Consider the following 16,834-nt stretch of genomic DNA (forward strand, 5'->3'; position numbering starts at 1 on the left):
GCTTTCAACAAGACTAAGTCACTAAACCTCACTTCAGAGTTGTTTTTTACATTTTCAAATTTGTTTTGTAGGGACAGGCAGTTGTGGACATCAGAAAACAGCTCTGGGGAGTTCTTCTACCATGTCTGTCCCAGGCAATGAATCTTATGTGTGATTTGCATATGCTGAAGGTTGTGAACAGCTACCAAGAACAGTGTGGTTTGAATGAAAAAGGCCCCTATTGGCTCATAGGGAGTGGCATTATTAGGAGATGAGGCTTTATTGGAGTGGGTGTGGCCTTGTTGAAGAAATTCAGAAGCTCCACCTAGGCTCAGTGACTTGCTCTTCCTTCTTGCTGCCTGAGGATGCAGAGGCAGAACTCTCCGCCCCTCTACAGCACCATGTCTGCCTGCTATGGTGCCTACTTCACCTTGCTTCCTGCCATGACCACATTGAACTAAACCTCTGTACTGTAAGCAAATGCCAATTAAATTTTCTAAGAGTTGCCATGCTCATGATGTCTCTTCATAGCAACGGGAACCCTAACTAAAACAAACAGTAATAAAATCTAATTTCATTCAAAGAGTTCCAGCATGGTGGCAGCTCTAACCTCAGTGCTCCCTTAGGCTTGTCTTTAAAACTGTATTAGATAGGAGATTATAGCATTAAGTATGTCATTGATGCATTTTTCAGCTTTTTTCCTGTTTTATATTTATGATGGGAGGGGTGATAAATGCCAATGCTTTTTGGAGTTAGTTCTCTTTCCATTATGCAGATTACAGTGGTCAGACTCAGATCTCTGGCTTGGCAAAAAGTGCCCTTACCTGCTGAGCCATCTCACCAGCCCCAGTTGATATATTTTTACATGTGCTCCAGCTGCGTACTCTCCACCTACATCGAGTTATAAGACATTTCTACCATCTAGCCGTGCTGAGGTAACTGATTTCTTTTTAACTATGTTCGTTTTTTACTTCTGGTTGAAAGAATTGACTGGAAGCGAAAAGCTTTCGTTCCTTTGTCTCTGTAAGCCAGTGGAGGTCAGAGGAGTCGGGTTACCCTGGTGTTGGAGCTATAAGCGGTTGTAGCTTGGTGCATATCCCCAGATAGATGCAGTCTTTTGCTGCATCCTGTTCCTACCAGCCCAGCTGGTGTCATCTGGCTAGGCACTCATGTCCCTATGACATTTTGTGCGACACTACGTTTATGGAGCACTGGAGACATAGGAGCAGATCACATGAAGACCCTCTCTCCTCCAGTACTTGGCTAGAAGATCTGCTTTGCCTGAGGAATGGAACGGAATCTAAGAACTGCAGTTTTCTGGGTATCTGGACTTCCCCTGAAAAGTGTTCTAGACTAAGCAGGAAGAAACAATCTCCCTAATGCACCTGCAGGAAATCAGAAGAGACCTCAAGCAAGGCCTGCGGGGCACCAGCCGCTAGACCAGCCGCTCCGGAACATCAGGACTCATCCACTGGCCCTGCGACCGGCCTAGCTCAGCTCCGCCCAGGCATCCCCAGCCCAGCCAACAGCCGTACTTCCAACTCTATCACAGTCTGGCTCTGCCAGGCCAATGACTGCGCTTCCGATCCCGCCCCTCCTCCCCACGCCTGACCAATAGCTGCGTGGCTGGCTTCGTCCCGCCCCCTTCATCTGCGAGGGCTCTGCACAGTCGAACGCGGTCAACCTGTTGCCTAGTCTGGTTTCTCTTGGTAAGTTTGCAGCCTGGGCGTCGGTGCTCAGGACTCTGTGTTCACTGAGATCCTTCAGGGAGGGAACCTTGGCTAGGGCCAGTTACGCCTGGGAGTCCGCATGGGCGCCCTGGGCCTGGGCGCGTGGGGTCGGAGAGGCTCCTGAACTAGGGGAGAATGAGGTCGGCCACACACGGATTCGCGACCCCGGCAGTTCCTTGATCCGCATCCAGCACCTTTAGCAAGCAGGTAGGTGGTGCCGAGAGTTTGCCCAGGCTGGACAGAAAGAACCTCGGAGTGCCCCCTGCTTCTCCCAGGCCCTGGTGACTCGAGCGAGGCCTGGCTACGAGCAACGACCTGTGGCAGCCGCGCCAGGGAGTAGGCCTGCCAGTCCGGGCTACGGCCTGATCCTGGATCTGGGCAGTTGCAGGCAATAACATCTGTTCAAAACAGCCTCCCTGCACTTGGAGACCTGAGTCCCGACAGGAATCTAGTCCGAGGCCAGGAGACTTGTCCCTCGGGAGTGTGGATATTTATTTCCACGACCCGGACAGAAGCTCTGTGGAAGTCAGGTCGGAAGCTTTGCTGTGTCCAGGACACTCTTGCCACCTCCCTTTCTGTTATAAGAAAGGGTCTGATATAAGAAAGAAGTTTGAGGAAAAGGATGAAATCAAAAGAAAGCAGAAAACAATGTTCTTTGGATACCGGGAAGCTTCAAAAACTTGAAGGGCATTCAGCCTCGATCTCAGAACTCAGGTGAATGTCAGTAAGGGCAGCATTGATGCCAGTTGTGTCTGAGAGACTTTTATGTCTTCAAAGAGCCTAAATGCTGCATCTTCTCACCCTATAGTCACATCCCCAGGCAGTGACCTTGGTGTAAAGAGGGGCTTTGTGGTTTTCCTGCTGCAGGGACCTCTATGCTGTTAGGTCATGGCAACAAGTCTGGGTACAAATTCCACACTGCAGGTCAGCCGTGTAGCTTGGTATCACTTCCTCTCTTGTGATTGTGTTAAAGGACATAAGTAAAAGGACCTCAGGCTGCCTCTGTTAACAGAGAACCTTCGAGAAATGAATAACTGTGAGCTTCCTCTGCTTTTGGTGGGGCTCCATGCCACTCCCCGCCCCCAGGCTGCATTCAGAGTTGTGGTTGGACTGCAGAAAACCAATAATTTGACTCCCTCATCGTCACATCTTTCTAGGTGACCTGGGAAAGGGGGAGGAAGGGTTTCATCAGGCTGGCCTCTACAGAGGCCTCATTTTTCATCCCCTGAAGGCTCAACAGACCTCAATCTTATCTCCTTGATCTCCCAGCCTTCCATCCTTAGCTCTTTGTAGGAATGTAGCATTTGGTAGTTAGCAGTGGCAGAGGTCACTAGGCAGAACTGGCACCCCGCCTCCCACGTGGCAGGGGCCTGCACCTGCAACAGCCGTGGGTACTCCCTGCACTGTCTCTCAGAGGCCTCAGACTCCATGATGGGCACTTGGTTCCCTCTTCTATCCCTTCCTTCTTCTCTCCTGAACAATACTCTTGGAAACCAACAGCTTGTTAAACTTGTCAAAACGGAGCTCTGAAGGGCCATCTTTCCATGGCTTCTTACTGCCTTCCCTAGAGTTGAGTAAATGGCACCTTCCTTGCCCCACTTCCCAAGAAGCCATGTTTGATTGCCACCCTACCTCCCTTGTCTACAAAGCACCAGGAATATAGCTGCTCATCCCCTCTGTTGCCACCCGGGCCACACCCTTCATCATCCTCTCACAGGGCCCTGACTTGTCACCCTCCTTCCATCCTGGGCTTCTCAAAGACCTTAGAACCTCCAGAGAGTTCTGCAGTGCAAATCAGAGCCCAGGCTCTCCAGTGGTTCCCCATATCACATCAAGTAAAACCCAAAGTCCTTCCCACAACACCTTACGTGCTGGTGGCCTCTTTGACCTTGACCTCTGTCCTTCCCCTCAGCTTTAAACGTCACTCACCTAGATTCTCTTCACTCCAGATTCCATCCCATCTTAGAACTTTGGCATCTGCTTTGCCTTCTGCCCCAGACTCCAGTCTTTTCACAATGGAAAATCATTCAGTGAGATGTTACCAATCGCGGCTTTCCTGGATCACCTCTGTTTAAGCAGGGATTTCCTCCTGGAGTTCTGTCCCACTGTCTCCTTTTACTTTCTAAATAATCAGACTTACTTCCTGGGCTTGTCATTTGGGTATGTGCTAATGGATCTGGTGCCTGTTCCACTCCAATGGTACTTAAATTGGATGTGGCATATCTTGTCTCTCTTCTCCCCAAGGTGGAGGACAGCTAAGAGACAAGTAATCAAAACACGTGATTACAGATGGTGGTGCTTCGTAAGCAATGCTTGCATTTAAGGCACTGCCAATGTCTAAATGGTGGGATGGCTCAGTAGGTAAAACTGCACGCTGTGCACTCCTGACAACCCGAGTTCAATCCCTGGAAGCCAAGGTGGAAGGAGAGAGCCAAATCACAAAAAAATCGTCCTCCAATTTTCATGTGTATGCTGTGACATGTGTGCACACATTACACACCTATCGTATACATGCAATAATAAATGAGTGAACAGATAAAAGTGGTGTATTTTTTAAAATGTAAGCTTAGATGTTCTGGAAAAAAGGCTTAGTGGGTGAGAGCACTGCCTGCTTTCCCAGAGGACCAGAGTTTGAGTTCCAGTACCCACGTGGCAGCTCACGACCATCTGTGGGTGCTCTCTGCTGGCCTCTGTAGGAACATGGTACACAGACATCCATGCAGGCAAAACACTCAAGTACATAAAATATAAATAATAAATCTTGGGGCCGGGTGGTGGTGGCCCATGCCTTTAATCCCAGCACTTGGGAGGAGGAGGTAGGCAGATTTCCTAGTTCGAGGCCAGCCTGGTTGGTCTACAGAGTGAGTTCCAGGACAGCCAGGGCTATACAGAGAAACCCTGTCTCGAAAAACAAAAAACAAAAAAGCAAACAAACAAAAAATCTTGGGGCTGGAGAGATAGGTCAGTGGTAGGTGTACTGACTGCTTTTCCACGGGACCTGGGTTTGATTCCCAGCAGTCATATGGCAGCTCACAACTGTCTGTAACTCTAGTTCCAGAGCATCCGATACCACTTTCTGGACTCCATGGGCACCAGGCTCACAAGTGGTGTGCAAACATATAGGCAGGCAAAACACCCACGCACATAAATAATTTGAAAAAAAAAATCTTTTAAAAAATATTTAATCTTATATCTCTGAACTACTATGTTGTGCAAGTCTCTAAATCATTAAATTTTTTTTAAAATTTATGTCCATGTCTGTGTGAGTATATACCAAGTGTGTGCAGGCCACAAGAGAGTGTCAGATCCTCTAGAGCTGGAATTACAGGCAGTTTCAAGCCACCAGATGTGGGTGCTGGGAACCAAACTTGGGTCCCCTGGAAAAGCAGCAGGTAAGGTAGTGCTCTTTCCACTGAGCCATCTGAAGACGTGCTTCTGGGGACCCCTCTGGGGATCAAACTCCTTTCACAGGGGTCACCCAAGGTCATCAGAAAACACAGATTTACATTCTGATTCATAACAGTAGCAAAACTGCAGTTATGAAGTAGCAACAAAATAATGTTATGGTTGGGGTCACCCAACATGAGGAGCTGGAAGGCTGAGAACCATGGCTCTACATCAGGTCTCCACTAGCACTCTTTTCCATTAAACCCTTAAACCAGCCCTCAGCCCCTCTCTGAACCATGGTATGGAGAAGGCTAGTAATTTACCCTGCAGCACAAAGTGACTTCAGTGTGGTAAAACTTGGTTTCCTACTATGGGAACATATGTATGTATATATGGCAAACCTTGGTGGTGGGCCTACATCATCACCCAGAAACAACGGATCTGAGAGACCTTAGTTCTTCACTCTTCTAGGAGCTGGCAAGCCCCCTAACGGTCAGCATTTTCTCCATCTTTATGGTAGTATATACCATATGGTATTCTAGTATTACCATATGGGTGGCTCTTGTTGGTTTGTCTTCAGTATACCCCAAAGAAGCAACACTTGTAGGCAATTCTTAGACTATCCTGCCTTAGTGGTAGGAAGGGAATCCAGTATGTTTCACAACCTTAGCAGCTAAGGGCCCACGCTACCTCTAGTGTGAGAGGTAGCTACAAACCCTTTGTAACAGTGATGAAGCCCAACAGGCATAAGTGGGCTCTAGATTGCCAGCTCTGTGCTCATCAGTTCACTTTTAAGGAGAACTTGAGAGCCTCTGGATACAGTCAATAATAATAATACAGGTTATTTTAAAAAGTGAAAGATTAGGATTGGCTCGGCAGTTAGATTGTCTCAGAGTGTGCTTCTGTCCCATCGGACCAGAGTTCTGACCCCAGCTCCCACATCTGGTGGCTTACAACTGCCTGTTACTCAAGCTCCAGGGGTTCCAGTGTCCTCTTCTGTCCTCCCTGGGCACCCCCACTCGTGCACATATCCACACTCATATGCATACTTTTTAAAATTAATAAGAGAAATCTTGAAAGAAAAGAGAAAGGAGTAAAAGTTAAAGAAAAATAGCCAAGATTCTAGAAGCTGAGAAAGAATTGTCTTCCTTTTCCTCCAACCGTGCTGCCAACTTGTTCTCCTGTCCATCTCTCTTCCAGTCCATCTCAGTCCATCCCACCCTGCCAGGGTCCGAGTCACTCCAGAAGCTGAGCAGCCATGACATTTGCTGAGGACAAGACCTATAAGTATATCCGAGACAACCACAGCAAGTTTTGCTGTGTTGACGTTCTGGAGATCCTGCCTTACCTGTCCTGCCTCACAGCTAGTGACCAGGTGAGCGAGGGACGGCACAGCTGGCCAATGGCCTGGGCCCAGGGCTGTGCAGTCCAAGTGTCAGCCTGGCCTGGCCTTTCTCCCAGGTCAGGATCAGCTTCCCCTTCCTTTCCTGCTTTTCTGACTTTTAGTGTGTTCAGCTTGTTTTTTTCTGACCTTGCTAAATTCCTTTCCTTTTTATATTGCACTCAAGAGTGTGGCAGGGGGTCGGCAGGTTTCCAGGCTCTGGCTCCCTGTTTTCCGGAACCTTCTCTTTGTTTGTCCTGGGGTCCTGCTTGGTTTTGATTCATTCTCTCCTAAGACCCTATCTTGGCACAGAGTCTGCAATGTCAGACCTGAGGACTCTGAGCCACCAGGGTCTTGCCACACCAGGACGTGCTACAGGGCTGCACTCAGCACCCAGTGAAGTGGCAAAACTGGGTTTATGTTTTGCTTCTTCTCAGATGGGATGGGCTCCTGTGCCCCCAGAGCTGCCTCTGTGTGTGTGCTCTGGGGGCCTCCTGTCCTAGGTATCTCGGGACTACTATGGTTTCTTGTGCAGATACTGTTAAAGCACAGGGCTGGGCAGTCAGGAGAGCGTGCTGGCCGGCCTCGCCCTGTGTTGGACATTCTTCGGGACACCCAGTCATCTTGTAAGTCATCTAATGAATATTTCCCATGTGTCACTTGCTTTTCTCTTCTTCCTCTTAATCTTCTTCCAAGTCTTCCTCTTTCTTTTCTTCTTCTTTCCCTCTACTTCCTCCCTCTCTCCCTCCCTCCCTCCCTCTCTCCCTCCCTTACTTCCTCTTCAGACAAGGTCTTCTTAGGTAGCCCAGTCTGGTCTTGAACTTGTAGTCCTCATACCTTAGCCTCCCTGGTGCTAGGATTACAAACTGATTGGTCATTTTCAAGTGGGAATCCAGTGAATCAGCAATCCTATAGCTGCTGTCATCTTCCTAGAACTTCCCCAGTATGCTCCCCTGCCTTGCTTCCCATTCTTGGCTCTCCTTCCCTTTAGTCTCTGCCCCTTTCAGAGCATTGTGGCTGGGCCTCTTCTCCATCTCAACTCATTCAGACCCTGCTCCTTGCTTTAGGGGCTCCCAGTCAAGCTTTGCCCCCTCTCAGTGCTGCTTCGCTTCTGCTCGGCCTCTGACTCCTCATCTGTAAAGTAGGAATGGTCATTGCATTTAATGCGACAATGCCTGCAAACCTTGATGTGGCCGCAGCCCTTTCCCGGCAGCTTCCTTTATTGTTGTTCATTGATCCTCACACCGTACTTGGGCTACCATCGTGGCCTTGGCCTGCCTCTCACTCAGTTTCAGACAGCTGCCCACTTCCTGTGGCTTTCTCTTGTAGTAGCTTTCTTCTGAGTAGAGAAAAGCCTAGGCCACCTGGCCTAAGGAGGCTGTCTGTGCTGTCTTCCAGGATCGACTGCGGGCTTCCTACAGGCAGATCGGGAACCGGGACACACTCTGGGGACTCTTCAATAATCTCCAGCGCCGGCCTGGCTGGGTGGAGGTCTTCATCCGGGCACTGCAGATCTGTGAGCTGCCTGGGCTGGCTGATCAAGTGACTCGAGTTTATCAGAGCTACCTGCCTCCGGGTGAGCATCCTGCCCTAGCCTTTTTCCTGGGCCATTGCCTGTTCCTCCGGCCCACAGTCTCCCCCTTCCTTCACCCTTGGACCTTCTGCCTTTCTGTCTCCATCACTCTCCATTGTAGCATATACCTGGATTTAGATCCAGCTGAGCCACTCACTAGCTATATGTCCTTTGACCATATTCCTTATTTTTTGAGTCTGTCACAGTGGGGCAAATGGCCACATCCCTCATGTGTGGCTGCACTTAGCTGGGGTTCCACATCTTCCCTTTGCCCAGCGCAAGGCACCTGCCATCATGTTTGTGGCTCTGGTGTTTCCTTCTGTCTCCATCTATACAGCGTAGAGAGTACAGAGTCTACACCCAGTCACTTTCCCTACTCTCCATTTCTATTCCCTGCCCCAAGGTTGCTCTGAGAGCATCCAGGTTCTAATGATAACACCCAACTGCCTGGTGGCCCCTTAAGTCCTCTCAATGTCACTGCCACGTCATGTGACCAGAGGGGGTTTAGTATTAGAGCTTGAAGAGAAGATCTGGGAAGAAAAACCAAGCCAATCTTGAACACACCATGTTTGCTTTTGTTTCTCTTTTCCTCCCTTCTTCCCATGTTGGTCTCTTCATTTGTGGATGCTGCAGTGCTCTCTCAAATAAGTAATGGCTATGGTAGGGTCAGAGATGGGCTGTGGCAGGGGTCGGTTGGGGATGACAGCTGTGAGAAAGCCTTGGGACAGTGGAGGAAAGTGAGTATAACAGTCAGGCTGGTGAGAGCCCTGTGCCCTGCTCCCCCATCTTTGGTGCCACCTTTCTTGTCTTTCCCAGCTCTTCTTTTCCTCCTATTCCCTCCCCATTGATGCTTATCATGTCTAATGAATCTTTCTTAGTCAGGGTTTCTATTCCTGCACAAACATCATGACCAAGAAGCAGTTGGGGAGGAAAGGGTTTATTCAGCTTACACTTCCATACTGCTGTTCATCACCAAAGGAAGTCAGGACTGGAAATTAAGCAGGTCAGAAAGCAGGAGCTGATGCAGAGGCCATGGAGGGATGTTCCTTACTGGCTTGCTTCCCCTGGCTTGCTCAGCCTGCTCTCTTATAGAACCAAGACTACCAGCCCAGAGATGGTACCACCTACAAGGGGACTTTCCCCCTTGATCACTAATTGAGGGAATGCCTTACAGCTGGATCTCGTGGAGGCATTTCCTCAACTGAAGCTCCTTTCTCTGTGATAGCTCCAGCCTGTGTCAAGTTGACACAAAACTAGCCAGTACAGAATCCATCCCACATCAGGTCATGGAGTTATTGAAGGGAGACTAGATGCCCCAAGCATCCAGGCCTCTTCTATTACCAAGGTACCTCTGATTCTTTCTGGACATCACTATATCTTTGTACCTTAGGGACCTCACTCCGCTCCCTAGAGCCACTGCAGTTACCAGACTTTCCTGCTGCGGTTTCTGGACCCTCTGCATTTGCGCCAGGTCACAACATCCCTGACCATGGCTTACGAGAGACACCAAGTTGCCCCAAGCCTGTCCAGGACACCCAGCCACCAGAGTCCCCAGTAGAGGTAAGTCCTCACAGTCTGTTTTAAGCTGCCTGCTTTTGTGTGCCTGTCTGCCCACTTCTGCCCACCCAGCCTTCCAGAAGCCCCTTCCTACCTCCTGAAAATCTTTCCTGCTAAGAATGCTGGGGTTACCTAACTGGCTACCTAACTGCTGGCCATACCTGTGGACCCCTTAGCATTCTGTCTTTAGCTAGCTAAGAGGTCATGGTTTTGAGGTCTTTGCAGTGGTCATGTGACATGTTGAGCTGGGTAAAAAAAAAAAAACAAAAAAACAAAAAAACAAAAAACTGGAGGTTAAACCAGATTTGAATGTGAGGGAGGTGATATGAGGGCTCAGGAAGTCATGGATGGGTGGTGACAGAGCTCTTATCAACTGTAAAGTCAGGTATCTGGAAGATAACTAGTTCTACTGAGATGAAGTGAGTTAGCCATGGGGTATAGAAGAAACCCTAGGCCTAGACAATGGGTCTGAAGCCATAGGGTCTGTGCAGAGACTGCTGAAGAAAGGGCAGTGGTTACAGAGCTAGACACACACATGGGGAGGAAACTTGGGCAGTGCCTGCTTTTTGTTTTGTTTTGTTTTGTTTTGTTTTGTTTTGTTTTGTTTTGTTTTTATGTTTTTTAAAGCACTTGAAGTCATCCCGAGAGGCTGGGGATGTAGCTTTCAGTTGGTGCAGTGCTGATCTGGCATACACATATCCCTGAGCTCAGTATCCAGCACCATAGAAACTGGGCATGATGACATATACCTCTAAGCCTGACACTCAGGAGGTGAGAAGCAGGTGAATGCAAAGTTCATAGTCACCCTTGGTAAGTTCAAGGCTAGGGTGAACATAAGATCTGATCCAAAAACAAAACAGCAACAGCAAAACCAAGTAGGTACTAGGATTGAAGACTTATATTTGGCAAGTATAATATTGAAGAGCTACTTCACTCTTATATGTGAAGGTTTCTGAGGATCCTGGGCTCTAGAGGAGGAGCTGAGGCCTGTAGGAGATACCCTATAAATATCTGCTGCCCTTTGTCAGCTCCTGGGAGAAGCAACTGCTTTATCTCATTTCCTCTGTTTCAGAATTCAGAGCAACTCCTCCAGACCAACTCCGGGGCCGTCGCGAGGATGTCTGGTGGCTCTTTGATACCCTCTCCTAACCAGCAGGCTCTCAGCCCTCAGCCCTCCAGAGAGCATCAAGAGCAAGAACCAGAACTGGGTGGCGCCCACGCAGCAAGTATGCATAGAGTGTGGAATTACAGGGTCTCTTGGATCCCTCGCAGGAAGGTTAGGGTTACAGTTACCATATGGCCTTCCTTAGACAGGAGGCAGGGTAGAAATAAAAGGTATTCGCTTCACAGAGTATGTTCTGTGTGCACGCCTGTGTGTGCAGTAGTGGCAGCAGCAGCTTCAAATGCAGTCATTTATGTGCACATGTCTCAGCTGGGTAGGTCTTCTTATCTCGCTGAGTTTTCTCTCAGGTGTTTACTGACATATACATGTGTTCTTCTACTATCCATTACCTGGTACCTCTTCATTCTCTTTTCTTCTAGGACAAAAACCCAACTCATGACATCTGGGCAAGGCTCTAGGTAAAAGAGAAGCAGAGCTCTGAGCATAGGCTCAGAACTGGCCTATTTCTCCTGCTCTGTTCTGTGGTCAAAATAGATTAAAATTTTAATTAATAGATTAAAATTTTAATCTGGCCAGCCCAGATTAAAAGCACATTGGAGGGTGTAGTTTTTTGCCCTGTGAGTGTGTATTTTTGTACATTGCTGCATATGAGAGAGAGCTAAGGCTGTTTCTGCACTCAGGTAAAAGGTAGTGATTGTCCAGGACCTGAAGACAGGAAAGATAACATACAATAGTAGCTGATGAAGGAGCTTTTAAACACTGCTCTTCACAAGGGGATTTCTAGTTCCCAGCTGTGGTGGTTTGAATGAGAATGGCTCCCATCGCCTTCTACATCTGAATACTTGGTCCCCAGTTGGTGGAACTGTTTAGAAAGAACTAGGGGGTGTAGTATTGTCAAAGAGGTAGGCTTGGAGGTTTCAAAAGCCCATGACATCCCTAGTTAGTGTTCTCTCTCTCTCTCCTGCCTCATGCTTAAGGATAAGATGTAAACTCTCAGCTACTGCTCCAATGCCACACCTGCCTGCTACCATGCTCCCACCATGATGGTCATGAACTCTAATCCTCTGAAACTGTGAGCCCCAAATTAAGTAATTTCTCATATGAGTAGTCTTGGTCATGGTATTGTCACAGCAATAGAAAAGTAACCAAGACACCAGAAAATCACACTAAAGTGGTTCAACCTCAAATGAGTCTGTCAGGGGACAGAACCTGGTGTCCCCCCTTAGGACTACAGTCTATCCACCCCAACTTCCAGGCTAGAGTGGCTCACCTCTACTTTCTAGACTGTGTTCTGTTTGTTCCTGGTGCCTTAGGGTTGCCATGTGAACAGTTGAAGGTCGATGGAATCCTCCTAACGCTCCCAACTTTCCCGAATGGCACTTCACTGTAGCATGCTTGCGAGCACAGGTTCTAGGAGACTTTCTGTCAGGTTTAGGGGGAGACATCAGACATCACTTCTGGCCTTTGTCAGCCATGGCAAGTGTATCCTCAGAGTTCTGTGAAGAGTCTGATGTCATCAACTTTATGCACTTCCTGATTCCCCGGATCAGACTCCCTTTCTGGGACTACTAGGTCCCTACCCCTGGGGGTGTGTGCCAGCGGGTCAGTTGACTGGTTAGTGGTTCTGTTGAGCCATCCTGCTATTGCCCCATTCAGGATTTCTCCTGCTAGAAGCTAGTGGGGGCGGTAGTAAGAGGAATGCCTCAGGACATTCGTACTCATGTCCTAGGACAAGGTAGAAGAGGCTGGAGTGGGAGAAGAGGCAAGTGTCCAGGGTGGAAGGAAAAAAAAATAATTAGAACAAGTTTTAAACTTCTGGGTGCAGATGAAGGTAGAGCCCATTTTACTTTGGTGATGGGACAGATGAGGGTTTCAAGGTAACGGCTGAGGTGCAAGAGTCTTCTCCACAGGAGGAGATTGGGAGACAGGATGTGGAAGGGACCATGTGATCAAGGACATGGGGACCCTTCTCTAGCCCTTAAGTTAAAACCACCCTTTGCATTTGTTTCTGCTTTTGTCTTCCCCACCTGTAGATGTTGCCTCTGTTCCCATAGCAACCTATGGACCTGTGTCTCCAACCGTTTCCTTCCAGCCCCTTCCACGTACTGCCCTGAGGACAAACCTCTTGTCTGGGGTCACAGTATCAGCCCTATCTGCTGATACCTCTTTGTCCTCCTCGTCCACTGGATCAGCTTTTGCAAAGGGAGCTGGTGACCAGGCCAAAGCTGCCACCTGTTTCAGTACTACACTCACCAATTCTGTGACTACCAGCTCAGTGCCTTCTCCCAGATTGGTCCCAGTAAAAACCATGTCTTCCAAGTTGCCCCTCAGTTCAAAGTCCACTGCTGCGATGACGTCTACTGTGCTCACCAATACAGCGCCATCAAAATTACCCAGCAACTCAGTGTATGCGGGCACAGTGCCATCCAGAGTGCCTGCTAGTGTGGCCAAAGCACCTGCCAACACAATACCACCTGAGAGGAACAGCAAGCAAGCCAAGGTGAGTCCTTGTTCCTGAGAGTGACTCGGGCTACCTTGCCAAGACAGCTGATCTTTTGTCCTCAGACTCTTACTTTCTGTGCGGTCCCTCGTCTGTTTCTTCAAGGTGTTGGGACAGATGGGGAGCAGCCCCACCCAGCCCTTGCACCTTGTTTTCTAAGAGGATTGATAAACATGAACACTTCTAAGGAGGGACCTCTAGCAGGGTGGGGCTACCCCCGCTGATGTGTATTAACTCATCTGGAGCTCAAAGACCCCAGTGAAGCTCAGCAGTACCATTTAGTAGATGGAGTAGTGAGGAGTGAACATGGTGGATCACATGTCCTAGTGCCCTGTTCATTTGACAGTGGTCTCAAGCATCCTGCTTGGAGCAGTTCCTTCAACCTCCTGACCCCTATAGTCACTTTCCCCAAGACCATACACCTTGGGATCTTGTGCCTGCCCTGTGGCTCTCAGGCCCAGGTAGCACAAGGTGGTTCACACCCCAAGCAAGGGCTCCCTTGCAGTAGAGCTCACAGCAGTTTGGTGAGAAGAAGAGGGCTGCCCTAGAAGGGGTCACCTCCCACTCAGCTGTGTCCTAATGTGTTGAGTCCCCAAGAGAGGGTAGTCTCGACTATTGTGAGATACTAACTCAAGCCCTCAATACACTCTGGCTTATCTCCCTGTCACCTGGACCCCTCTTCTTATGTTTCCAGGAGACCCCGGAGGGTCCAGCAACCAAAGTCACCACTGGAGGCAACCAGACTGGACCAAATAGCAGTATCAGGAGCTTGCACTCTGGACCAGAGATGAGCAAGCCAGGTGTGCTGGTATCCCAGTTGGACGAGCCATTCTCAGCCTGCTCTGTGGACCTTGCCATTAGCCCTAGCAGCTCCTTGGTCTCAGAACCCAACCATGGTCCAGAGGAGAATGAGTATTCGTCCTTTAGAATCCAGGTAGACGAAAGCCCCAGTGCTGATCTATTAGGAAGCCCTGAGCCACTAGCCACCCAGCAGCCCCAAGAAGAGGAAGAACATTGTGCCAGTTCAATGCCCTGGGCTAAGTGGCTTGGGGCCACCAGTGCACTCTTGGCTGTATTCCTGGCAGTGATGCTGTACCGTAGTAGGCGCCTGGCCCAGTGAAGCCTCAGCTGTATGCTGTTCTCTTGCTCAGTTCTGCCAAGCATGTTCTCTAGGCTTGGGCTAGTAGAGGCTGAGTCAGAGAAACTTAAATATGGCGAGGTCCACTGAGCTATCCAGGTAGATAGCTACACCAAGACGTCATCACTGTTGGGTGGGGGAGAGACATTGTTTTATCCTGGTTCATATGTCATCTTCTGGTCTTCAGCTTTTGGAGGCACTGTGTTACCTCCATTGCTCCTGACCTGCCCACGTGGCAGTGTAAGAGTTCATGCTCTGTGCTCCTAAGGAGGTATCTCCACCAGCTTTATCCCTGTTGGCCCAAGCCTGAAGATGAGGAGGTATCGCACTGTTGACAATGCCCCTCATCTCGCCCAGATCTTCTGAAACACAAGCGTAGGTACACTGATGAGTGCTCCCATAGCATCTTATGCCTTCCACCGGCAGCCTGGTCTAAGGCCTTGGCAGGAGAGCCTGGGAGTAACAGAGTGGCTGGTCTCTAGGGAGCTTTGAGTGCTCTGCCCCTTTGGGCCCTCTCCACAGCCAGTCAACCCTGAGGGTGAGTCTGGAGGTTCTCTGTGGACTCTTAAGAAAGCCAGAAGCAACTGCCAGGCCTGAGGAAGCCCCTGGGAGGGAGCTTTTCTCCAACCTCCTTACCCCCTCCTCGCTTCTCCACTCCTGGTCTCCATTCTCTCCCTATACTGGATGATGAGATACCTAGTGGGCAGAACTCAGGCTGGGCTTGCATCAGTTCCACCCTTTCCCTGGCCTTTAGCAGATGTCTAGCTTCTCTAGTCTTGTTCCCAATGTAGATAGCGGGCAGCTCTTCCTTTTACTGGGCTCCTCTGAGTTTGAAGGATACAGATACTTGCCTAGTACTTATCTCAGAGGGTGTGAGTACAAGTTCTTGCCCTCCTGCCCTGGCTGGCTGAGCTAAGGTGAGAGTGTGAGAGGCAGAGTGCATATTGGTAATGGCAGTCTTTGAGAGAGCAGCCTTCATCTCCATCATGCTTCTTTCTCCTCCCTGGTCAGGTGTAGGCCTCACCTCTGTGCCTCACTTTTCTTACCTGTGAGATGGGGTGAGTATGTGTGTGTATACACACACATACCCACAGACCCACGCCCACACCCACACATACATGCTAATATATTCTCACCTGTGAGATGGAAAGTATGCATACATTGATGCTAATATATTCTAGTTTTATCAGGATAATTAAAAGAGTTTATCTGTGCAAATCTTGTGAGTTCCAAATTTCTTAAAGGATGGATACATGTTATCACCACCCCACCCTAGACTGTTTCTCTGTGTAGCCCTGGCTGTCCTAGAATTCACTCGGTAGATCAGGCTGACCACAAATTCAGAGATCCACCTGTCTCTTTCAAGTGCTAGGATCAAAGGCGTGTGCCACCACCATCTGACACATTATCACTTTTAAATGAAAAGGTGCTGGGGCTTTTGGGTGTACAAACCTCAGTGAGATAGGTGCTCCTTGGGCAGAAAGACTAGTTACTCCTACAGCAGGGACACAATTAGGTTTAGGGTGGGTATGATAGCTCACGCCTTTAATCCCAGAACTCAGGAGGCAGAGGCAGGCGGATCTCTAAGTGAGTTCAAGACCAGCTTGGTCTACACAGCAAATTCCAGGCCAGCCAGTCTCCAGAAAATGAAATACAATGATGTCTATTGAGGCTATCCTCATGAGTTCTCTCAAGGTGCCCTTTGCTGGACAAGGGATAATTGTGGAGCCAATTCCATCTCTGGGCTTTATTGTGAACACAAACCTTAGAGAAATCAGGGATGGGGGTTGCAATTACAATCTTCCCTACATGCCCTAATGACCCCAAGTTGTCTGCACAACTTTTATCACCTTCGTTTCTAACGAACCCTGGTCTTTGTGCCCTTTCTCAGAGCCATACTGGCCATGCTAGTGAACAGTTGTGCATAGGTACTAGTTTTAGTGTGTTGCCATTCTAGTATAGCTTTGAAAGACTAGTCTCAATAATACAACATGTAGCCCTACAGAGGTTACCCACATGGCGAGATTTAAAGACTGGCCACTAAGCATCTCTTAGGTCAAGAATGTGTAGGAAGTCTCAGAGGCCTTCCCTGTTCTTTGCACATTTTGATGACCAGGCCAGCATTCAATGGCACCTTTATCTCAGCTGGCCGCTTAGATGCCACCTTCAGAAAGAGGAAGGCTTTGGCATTGTCAGGTTCCAGGAGTCCAATGTTTATGTGTTGCCTTCAGCTGCAGTAGGATTCATAGCTGTGTTGAAGGGAGAGTTGGAAGAGGTCTGGACAAGGTGAACCAGAACCCAGGGAATGGAAGGAGCATCTGTACCCACACCCGGGTACTCTTATTTACACACGTAAGAAAACAAATTCCTTTAGGAGGATGACTGTTGGCTGGAGTAATCAGTGCTTCGTAAGCACCCATGCACAGACGCACAGGCAACAGAGCCCTGCCCACATTCTTTCTCTGG

At 49.0% G+C, this 16,834-nt stretch overlaps 1 protein-coding gene across 4 annotated transcripts; it reads left to right on the forward strand.

Moving 5' to 3' along the window:
- The first annotated feature begins 1,623 nt into the window (after nt 1-1,623).
- Mavs (mitochondrial antiviral signaling protein) lies at nt 1,624-15,586 on the forward strand. Of its 4 annotated transcripts, NM_001206382.1 has the most exons (8): nt 1,624-1,688; nt 6,297-6,471; nt 7,013-7,103; nt 7,876-8,053; nt 9,441-9,610; nt 10,680-10,833; nt 12,764-13,230; nt 13,925-15,586. In NM_001206382.1, exons 6-8 carry the CDS (start codon nt 10,725-10,727, stop codon nt 14,348-14,350), a joined length of 1,002 nt encoding a protein of 333 aa, NP_001193311.1. In that variant the 5' UTR covers nt 1,624-1,688; nt 6,297-6,471; nt 7,013-7,103; nt 7,876-8,053; nt 9,441-9,610; nt 10,680-10,724; the 3' UTR covers nt 14,351-15,586. The 4 variants fall into 4 exon arrangements, with proteins under 4 accessions (NP_001193311.1, NP_659137.1, NP_001193314.1 ...); NM_144888.2 differs by lacking the exon at nt 7,013-7,103 and having other exon boundaries at nt 1,624-1,916; NM_001206385.1 differs by lacking the exon at nt 7,013-7,103.
- The last annotated feature ends 1,248 nt before the right edge of the window (nt 15,587-16,834 follow it).

This window comes from Mus musculus, chromosome 2, assembly GCF_000001635.26.
Source record: "Mus musculus strain C57BL/6J chromosome 2, GRCm38.p6 C57BL/6J".
NCBI lineage: Eukaryota > Metazoa > Chordata > Mammalia > Rodentia > Muridae > Mus > Mus musculus.

What these genes read in the sequence shown, in the direction of transcription:
- Mavs (NM_144888.2), top strand. Translation starts at nt 6,355, where the DNA reads ATGACATTTGCTGAGGACAAGACCTATAAGTATATCCGAGACAACCAC. An exon ending in TCAGAGCTACCTGCCTCCGG is followed by an intron (nt 8,054 to 9,440) that starts GTGAGCATCCTG and finishes TTTGTACCTTAG; the next exon opens with GGACCTCACTCCGCTCCCTA. An exon ending in GGAACAGCAAGCAAGCCAAG is followed by an intron (nt 13,231 to 13,924) that starts GTGAGTCCTTGT and finishes TTATGTTTCCAG; the next exon opens with GAGACCCCGGAGGGTCCAGC.